Source organism: Mus caroli, chromosome X (genome assembly GCF_900094665.2).
Source record: "Mus caroli chromosome X, CAROLI_EIJ_v1.1, whole genome shotgun sequence".
NCBI lineage: Eukaryota > Metazoa > Chordata > Mammalia > Rodentia > Muridae > Mus > Mus caroli.
In genome coordinates, this window is record NC_034589.1 from 148266929 (window position 1) to 148276595 (window position 9667).

Here is a 9667-nt window from a genome sequence, read left to right on the forward strand (position 1 = left end):
TGCTTTCTGAATTGTCACCATGCCCTAACAAAGAGAAGTAGCGCCTTTCAGTGTTGTGGTAGTGTTTTCAGTACCTGTCAACACTTGTGATTAGCTTCATCATAGGATTATCCTAAAGTGTATGTATAACCATATCACGCTGCTGCAGAGATTATGTATATGATGGGATGCATCCAAGTTGGACCTTTGATTTTAGAATGGTTTGCTTATCCTCTTCAGCAGAGAATCGTGTTAGGACTTTGGATATGCTTTACTTCTTTTGGAAAAAAAAAACTTTTTTGTTTTGAAGTAATTAAGATTCATAAGAAGTTGTTAAAATAAACACAAACTATATAGGGAGGATCCACGTGTACCTTCATCCACATTTCTCCAGTGATTGCATCTCCTATAATTACAGTAAATGCATATTTGTTTCTTTCTGCAGTTGAAAGATACTAAGTATAGTTGGTGTACAAACAGCTTCTAGCTTTTTCTCTGCTATGAGCCAAAATGTACTTAATCAGAGTGTTTGTTTGAGCAGCCCACTTAGTACTCTTTGTAAAATTTCTATAATGATTGCTTAATTAATACATGACTTTGGGGCTAAGTTAAATCCTAATCTTTCTACCATATTGGTAATGGTTAGAGATTATAGTGGTATCATATAAATATCCTTTTAAGTGCTACCAGACATTAGGGTGAGGGTTTTCTTTGTGACTAGAGCTAATATCTGTAACCTAATTATGGAGAGAGCATTGTGTCCAATGAATTCCTGTACATCTTTGATTCACGCATGGACACAAACACTCCTCCCATTGGATTAATGCATTCTTATTTGTATACTTTGCAAATAATACTTGAAGCCATAACATTTGCATATTAATAGATGCCTCTGATAGTGGAAGCGTTGGTGGTGTACTTTAAAAAGAAATATTCCATTGACTACTTGTCACATAGTAGGTGTTTAATAAATTCTTCATCAGCCCATTATTACTCCATGGAGGCATTTTTATCTGGAATGACAGATAGACATTGCTAGAACTTGATTTTTCTGCACTTTTGCATGTGACATTTGGCTCATAGATCCTTGTTCAGGGCAGTCTGCTCTGTCACAGAGACTTAACAATCATATGGGTTTTCCCACAGTTAAGTGGTACCAGGAACTTTCTGCATATTTAAATTTGAAAACATTTTTTTCCATCCTTGGAACTTGTGGCACCTTATATGTAGTTTTCAAAAAGATTTTTATAAGTTCTCAGTTATAAATGATTTTCAAATATCAGTAAAGGAAGAGTATAATGAACCCACGTGGACCTGTTCTCAGCTTGAGGCTCATTTATTAACACTATGGCTTACACATTCTTAAAGAAAATTCTAGGTATTATATAATTTACCAATAAATATTTCAATTTGTATCAATAAAAGGGTTTCTTAAAGTACCATTACCAGATGCACACAAAATTTCCTTAAATAATTAAACATGTGCTCCATGTCCACTTTTCTCTAATAAACTACATACACAGTGGTGAGTTGACATGTCTAAAATTTCTCTGAATCTGTCCTCCTTCATGGGTCGTCCTTCTGTGCAATCTATTTGCTAAGGAAGCAAAGTTTGTTTTTCTATTAGTTCCTCGTTGTCTGGCTTTTGATAGTTTCATCACTGTGTGTCATTTAAACTCCCTTTCTGTAAATTGTTAACTAAATCTGGGGATGTGAGTACATTAAAGTGTGTGTATATGTGTGTGTGTATGTGTGTGTGTGTGTGTGTGCACGTGCGTGCATGCTACATCTTTTTAGGTGGTACTAGATGCTCCACCTGGAAGCTTATAAGGTCTGACTGTCTTTCCTTTTAAACTTAGCTTTTATTATTAGTCAGACATGGCTTACAGATTGGTACCAAGCAAGATTTTTTTTTTTAAGAATGAAATGGGCTCCCACCTCTCACATTAATAAATATACACAAAAAGGTGTTTAATAAAATCAGGTGTTCAAAAACAGAACACAGAAATGTTTGCATCAACAGAATAGACAGTCTTACGATTCTGTGGGTGAGCAGAAATTTTCCTGTCATTCAGCCTGCTGTCAGATGACAACATGAATGCTCGGTGAAGTGACATTTCAGCTGTGCCCTTGGCTCATGCGTTAGGAGACCAAAATGACATGCCATCTTTCTACACATATTGTAGGACCACCAGCATTATACAAACAGATCAACTTCTCATGAAACATCTGGCGAATTGCAAGTCTGGCTAACAATGGGTTTATTCTTACCACAATCATAGATGTTGACTAATTAATTGTCTTTTTATATATAATTATACATATGTTCCCATTGACTAAATAATGTGAAATGGCACTAATCAGCAAATGTTTTCATCACACATCATCCCGACTCTCTAGGATTTATTTGGACTTAGTGATGACAAATTTTATATCTGACTATGGTCCCATTTCAGTATTGTTTGCCTCATATTTAAAATATATATGAATCTTCCATTTTAAACATTTTTGATACTGCTTAATTTCAAATAAAGGTTGTAAAAGTATAATCATTACTTTTTAAAACCCTTGGGCCAGAGATATAACTGAGTTCTTTTAGAATGTTTGCTAAGCATGCACGATGTCCTGGATTTGACCCCCAGCACTCAATACTTTAGGTAGGTTGGCACAGCTCTGAACTCCCAGTGTTTCAGGGCCATCCTCAGGCACATTAGATAGTCTAAGGCCAGCCTGAGATAGATGAGACCCTGACTCAAAGATAGCCCTATAGTTCCAGGAATATCTTCAATTATTTCTCATCATCATCTCAGCAAGAAAAGGTTGTATTTTGTATGTCACTACAATTTTCCATTTGAACTTTTCCTTTTCTCAATTTCTTCTTTAAAAGGTTTAGATGTGATGCTTTGGTGACATGTCAAGCTAAGACAAATATAAGAGGGCGTCTTAGAAAGTATGACAAAACACTTCCTTGATACAACATATCACGAATGTCTCCATTCTACAGTATCACTAGACCTCCTTCTGTTTCAGTTTTTAAGTATTTGTTATTTTTTAGTATTCTTCTTTAGTATTATTTTTAGTGGCATTGGTTCTTTGTGTTCTATTGGCAGTGAAGGGCAGTTTACCCACCAATAAACAGTATTAAACAGGCAAAGTTAGAAGCTAATATAAGCATACACTTTTATGTCTAAAATTAAAAATCTGTCCCTTCTCCAGTGCTTGCTGCCTTCAAGAACTAATATTTATTTAGCGGTCATAGCACAATATTCACCCCCAGCGAGGCAAACACTGCTCATCTGCATGAGCTTTCTGATTGCCTGTCTCTTGTTCCTCACTCAAGTATGTACCTGTGAGACTTTGCCCAGCCCTCTCCCAGGCTATCTCCCTGATCGTCTTGCTGCCAGTGGGCAGGAGAGACTTCGCAGATAGGCTTGACAGACAATGCAGATAGCAGGGCAATGGTCTGTCTCCCACTGGGATTTTCAGACTTGCTTCTGGGGCAGAGCACATGAAAGCTTTGCTGTTCTCAGGAACATCCCTGGAATATTGACTTTTTTTCTTTTCTATCTCCATTTTGCTGACATTGAGAAGACTGATTGATGCTTATTCACTTGTAGAGGGCCTGTTCTCACACCAACAGCTGTGCTTTAGGAGTGATGGTGACATTCTTGGAGTAAAAACTACACTCAAATAAAAGCTAGCTGCTTGCTGGCTCTACTTTTGACAGAGAGTCTAAGAAACAGGTTTGCAAAATTCTGTAGCTTCTCTAGATTGCTCAAATATAGACAGTGGTTATTTTTTGAGACAGGGTATTACCTTGTCTCCCAAGACCTGGAACTCAATATGTAGTCCAGGCTGGTTTCTAGGTCCCTCCTGCCTCAGCCTCCTGAACACCTGAGGTTGCTTATACATACCACTTGAATCTACACATAAGTAGTGACTTGAATGCCTACCTAACTTTTGTTTGGCTGTTGTTGTTCTACTTGGCCGTAGCACCCAAGCCCACAAGGACAGATTTCCAGATCAGGGCATGACAATACCTCATCTATTTAGAATGATCTGATCATTTATAACTGGTGTCATGAGTTGGAATTGACAAGGCCTAGATAGTGACCCTGTCGGGCTTTCTTTTGTGATGGTGGAGAGTTTCTAAGGGGTAAGAGGAATTACTCTTTCCTCATTCAGTTATCTTCCCTGCTTCTAAACCTAGCGCAGTGGTACCTCTCAATTTTCTAGGGAAAGAGAAGCCCGACCCATGTTTGAATATTTAACTCATGAGCTATAACAGAACTCATTTCTTTTAATAATACATTTACTAACTGAGATTACTTTTCAAATCGTTTTACCATCTTGTGATATTGTCTGTGGTGTGTGTATATGTGTGTGTGTGTGTGTGTGTGTGCATGTGTGTCGGGAAGGTGGGTGGGTATGTGTATACTTAAATTGGAACAATATATGCATTTATGCTCTTACGATTCAGTGATATTGGGCTTTAGCTACATGTTCAGTCATCTGTATGATATTATATCAAAACTATTATATTTGAAGCTGAATGAGTCCTCTGTCCTCAATGCTTAAGTACAGACTCATTATTGATACAGTAAAACCTCAATTAAGATGTTTCAAGAACAGGGTTTGTTTGGTTTTTTTTTTAATTCTTGGTGCTAACCCAAACCATCCCCTCATGTTGGTATATGTGCCACTATTGGTTTCAAATCTCATTACTAAAATAGCCCCTGGAGTTTGTTAATTTCTTGCCTTGACAAATCTGTTTTTTCATGTTGTGGTGCTGGGGTCAAACCTCGGGCCTTATGAATGTTTAGCAAGTAATCTACTACTGAGCCTCACTCCATGCCCACTACATTTTCCCGAGGAGGGTTCCTTGCCACGTTTTTAATACTGGGGCTCGAATATCAGCATTTATTACTATGTGCTACTCTAGGAATAAATGACGCAGGCAGAAGGACCAGATCTGTTTTATGTGTAGGTCACACTCCCCAAAGAGAAGACTGCTTGCCCAGTTGAGTTAATGCAATAGTCCTATGAATTGGATTCTTTCTGATTAATTGAGGTTTTCCTACTCTTATGTGAAATGGCTTCCAGGTTTTTAACTGGACATACCATCCATGTCAGTCATGTGAGAAACAAGCACCAAATCTGGGTATTTCTTGCCATTGTGGTTACCTGGGAACTTTGGGCTCATTCTGTAATATTCTTAAACTCTTCCTAATGGTCTTTAATTAATTGCATGGATGAAGCTCTTGCAGCCAGGTAGGTCACTGACGGCAAGTTCAGCTAAAGACTCTTCCTCTTCCTTCTTTTGCCATCATTTGCTCCCCTCTGTCCCCCTCTCTTGTTTTTCTCTCCCCTTCTCTTCTCTCATTCACTGTCAGGAAAGACTACCTTTGAAGGGACAATTCTGTACCGAGCCGCACCAGGAAAGACGGAGGGCCACAGACGCTATTACAGTGAGTGACCTTAACAGCAGGAGGCAATCATAAAGATAAGATCTGGGCACCTGTGGATTTTGATACAGCTGTGCTTTTTCCTGAGCTGCTTGAGCTTATGCCAAGTGTCTGTGTGAATTTCTGAACCAAGGACATGGGCTTATTTGCCTACAATAAGTGTCATTTCCTTGGTGTGTGCTACGAGAGCATTCTCACCACCAGCTCCTGATGCTTTCTTGTTTGCTTTCTGCCTCTCTCATGCGTGGCATGTGTGCATGAACCATGTATGCGGAGAAGGAAGCAGTAGCTGCTGTGTCATGGCAGTGGGAAATGGCTTCTGGTGGAGACATCAACCTCTCCTGGTTACTGCTTTTTCTAAGTGGGTCATTTATCATTTGCGTGGCTCAAAGAAAGAAGGTCTTGGCACGGAAGTCCATGTCAGGCCCAGTGTTTCACTTTGCCCATCCAGCTAATCACCACACGGCAGACTTCTTTGGGCAGGACCCATTGCAGCCTTTTGTGTTGTAAAAAGTAGGCTGCCAAGAGTTAAAGAAACAAGATGTATGGATTAATTTCATGATGGTCTTACAGCAATTCCTGCTACATCAGGAGCACTACACATGTGTGCCCCAAATTAAAAACAGTCCAACTGATGGGTGCAAAAACTAGGGCTAATCACACCACAGTGAACAGCCACAGGACTGAGGCAAAGTTTAGGAGGCTTCGTTCTGCATTCATCTGGAGGGAAGAGCATCCACTGTGGTGCATATACACATGTATCCATGAATTATATACACACATGTGATAAAGGAGGTTCAGACATGAGCACCACAAGTTTCCTCAAATGGTGAAAGTGAAGGTATTTTTCTTTCTATTCCACTCTGAACACATACACATAGCATGTGACTTAGCATGCAGTGTGCTTCTTGGGCTCAGTCGGGAGATCTGACCTTGTTTACCTCCATGCCCTGCCCTGTCCACGTGTCTGGAAGTGACACCAGTGAATAATGCTGAAATGCTTAAGTCATTTCCAAATTCTTATGCATTTTTGCAATATCTCATCATGGACCAGTAATATGCCCTTCATTAAACTGACCCCAGTCTCCATTCCACTTGGTAAGTTGAGCTGCCTGAGAGTGCCATTTACTATTCTGAATAATGATATGGGGACATTTTATTGGAAGATACACATGATAGGCACAAGTAGCTAAAAGTCTACCCAACCCACATGAAAATTAAGTAACCTTTCTTCCCTTCTGAAGAGAAAGAGCTAGATTTTTGAGCTATTACACCAATGCAAATATTTAGCTGTATAATTTATATTCTTAAAAATGATAGAAGCTGGGCATGGTGACGCATGCCTTTAAGCCCAGCACTCAGGAGGCAGAGGCAGGCAGATTTCTGAGTTTGAGGCCAGCCTGGTCTATACAGTTCCAGGACAGCCAGGGCTATACAGAGAAACCCTGTCTCGAAAAACCAAAAAAAAAAAAAAAAAAAAAAAAAAAAAAAAAAAAGATAGAGCCTGGATGCCAGAATTTCTGGAAGAAAAAATCTGCCGTGTGTTTCCTTCCCAAGCCATGCTTGTGTGGCTGAGTGACTGTGTGTGCGTCTGTTCCCTGTGTAATAGATTATTTCTAAGGACTAATACATTGTTATTACAATGAGCCTGAAGGCAACAAATCTCTACAAGTGGAAACTTGGTGAAATAAAATGGCGGGGAAGACAGATTATGGCTGTAGCTAATGGTGAACCACAGAAGAGCCCCCGACTTCCTCTTTCTGAAGAACTAAAACAGATACACTCTAATCCATTTACCCTGTTGCCTTCTGGTGGTAGAGGAGGTGGTGGTGGTGGTGATGGGAGGTGATGGTGGTAATGGTGGAGGTGGTGGTGATGGGAGGTGGTGGTGATGGGAGGTGGTGGTGATGATGGGAGGTGATGGTGGTGATAGGAGGTGATGGTGATGATGGTGGAGGTGGTGATAATGGGAGGTGATGGTGGTAATGGTGGAGGTGGTGGTGATGGGAGATAGGTGATGTGGTTTCTTCCTACTGTTTCTTTATTTCACCCTCAATGGTTCTTTCCAAACACGAGAAGAATATGCAAGCCATTTATCACATAGAATGAATCCATACAGCAAAATAAGAACATGTTAAAGGGGAAATGACACAATATTTAGACTCCAAAATTATATCTCCAGCATTAGTATTCCCAGAAACAATGAGTAGATAAACACACGAATGGATAGCTAATCCAGGGGGCTCACCATGTTTGCATACTCCAATCCAGTCCTGTAACTGGCAGCTGGCCCCCTCATTCTTCTGTCCTGTGTTTCTGCTCACAAATGCTGAGCTTTAGTTAATTAAAATGTGCACCAGCAACCTTCTTCCTCCCCCACCCTGTTGGCTTAGAAATACTGCTCTATGGAAAATGGCAGCAACAAAGGAAACTATTGTTCTATGGTTTGAACCTGAAAGTTGTTAGCAATCTATAACAACCTTTCTGTATTTTACCAGTTTGCATTTAACAGTTTCTTCCCACTCTGGCACTTCCTCACTTAAATGGCTTCAACATCTCATGGTATTGAGCAATTATTTAGTATATTGTTCCTATGGACTAGGTAGCCACAGGAAGCTAATATACAGTTGGCCACTAGCAAAAGAAATTTGGTGGCATTCTTCTACCTTAAAGGCATTGTATGATCAGGAGATACAGAAAAAAAAAAAAAAAAAAAAAGCTACCTACCCTACACATCTAGAACCTTGAAGATATAGTTTAATGACAGAACTTAGTACTCGAAATATCATTTGAACCCTGCCCTTTAGTGTTATAATTAATATCCTGATACCAAAGGAAGAGTATATGCCCTGAAATTAAGTAGACTCAAATAGAGTCTCCATTTTAGAACCATGAGTGTGGGCAAAGCCTAGGGACAAAGCATCTGGGGAGGTAAATGTTGATGCTGTCTTGATGATAACTCTCTTATACCTTCCAACACACAGCAGAAGAGGTTCTAGGGAATGTGTCATGATCCCAGTGTGTTTTCTTTGGAAACAGATTCCGCTTTGGGAAGATGGTGGTGTTAGAGGAAGAAGAAAGAACCCTGGGTTGGGATTCTGGCCTCTGGGAAGGCAGTATTTTTTCCCATCATTAACAAGCACTACCATCTTGCTAGCAAATGCTGTCTTAATGTCAAGTTTGGTTTTACGCTTCCTTAGAGGAACATGCCTGTATGCATTTATTCCCTGTGAAGCCATCCAAAGAGATTTAAGTCGTTGGCAGTCATGATTTTGTGTGATTTAATTGCTAATTTGTTTAAATCACTTTTAGCTTTACAAGTCCCCTTTAGAAAATGATACTTTCGTTGCTAGTTTCTAATTGACACAAATCAGAGTTTAGAGGTACAATATTGGTAGTGACTGAGTGGGAAGGTCAGATATGGGCAAGGAGGTTTGGTATTGCACAAGGCATGGGGACATTTTTTGGATTGAAGTAGGCTTTGGCTGAAGCATGTGAAATGTCACATATACAAAGAAAGTAGAGTTTCTGAAAAGCTATTTTGATTCACTGCTTAAAATTAAAGTCTGGGGTAGGAAGATCAAACAAAACTCAAAGACAGCCTGAGTCAGCACACTCAATACCCCGAGTACAGAAGCCCAGGCACATTGTGAGAGCTGGCGCCTGGCCAGCTGTGAAGTTCTTTATTGTGGCCTGTGGCTGATTTCTGAGCTCTCTCCCTCTCTCTCTCCTCATCCCCACTGGTGACAGGCTTAAGAGAAACCACAGGCTCCGAGAGTGATGGAGGCGACTCCAGCAGTACCAAGTCCGAAGGTGCCAACGGGACCATGGCAACTGCAGCCATCCAGCCCAAGAAAGTTAAAGGAGTGGGGTTTGGAGACATTTTCAAAGACAAGCCAATTAAACTAAGACCAAGGTCGATTGAAGTGGAAAATGACTTCCTGCCCGTCGAAAAGGTACACTTGACTTTTCTGTCTGATTTCGTTGCAATGGGGAAGAGCCTTGTGCTTCGACCTCAAATGTTTCTGGTCCATGCCTTCTTCCCCCCTCCCCTCCCCCCTTAAATTCCCTTTTTTTTTTTTTTTTTTTTTTTTAAAGAGTGGTTTACTTGCTGCTGATATATTACCGCTCTCTTGTGTTGGTCAGTTTTCTACAACTATAGCAAAATATGGCTTGAGATAATTAACTTGGTAGTACAAAATGACTTACCTCATGACCTGGAT

General features: G+C 40.1%; 1 protein-coding gene across 6 annotated transcripts in view; it reads left to right on the forward strand.

Moving 5' to 3' along the window:
- Sh3kbp1 (SH3 domain containing kinase binding protein 1) overlaps positions 1-9667 on the forward strand; it is a 346384-nt gene that overhangs the window by 188750 nt on the left and 147967 nt on the right. For 4 of the 6 annotated variants that reach the window (XM_029473429.1, XM_029473430.1, XM_021152667.2 and 1 more), the window contains 2 exons: positions 5373-5447; positions 9195-9400. In XM_029473429.1, coding sequence (XP_029329289.1) covers positions 5373-5447; positions 9195-9400 — 281 coding nt within the window. The remainder of the gene's footprint in view (positions 1-5372; positions 5448-9194; positions 9401-9667) is intronic. The other 2 variants (XM_021152670.1, XM_029473431.1) reach the window with 1 other exon arrangement.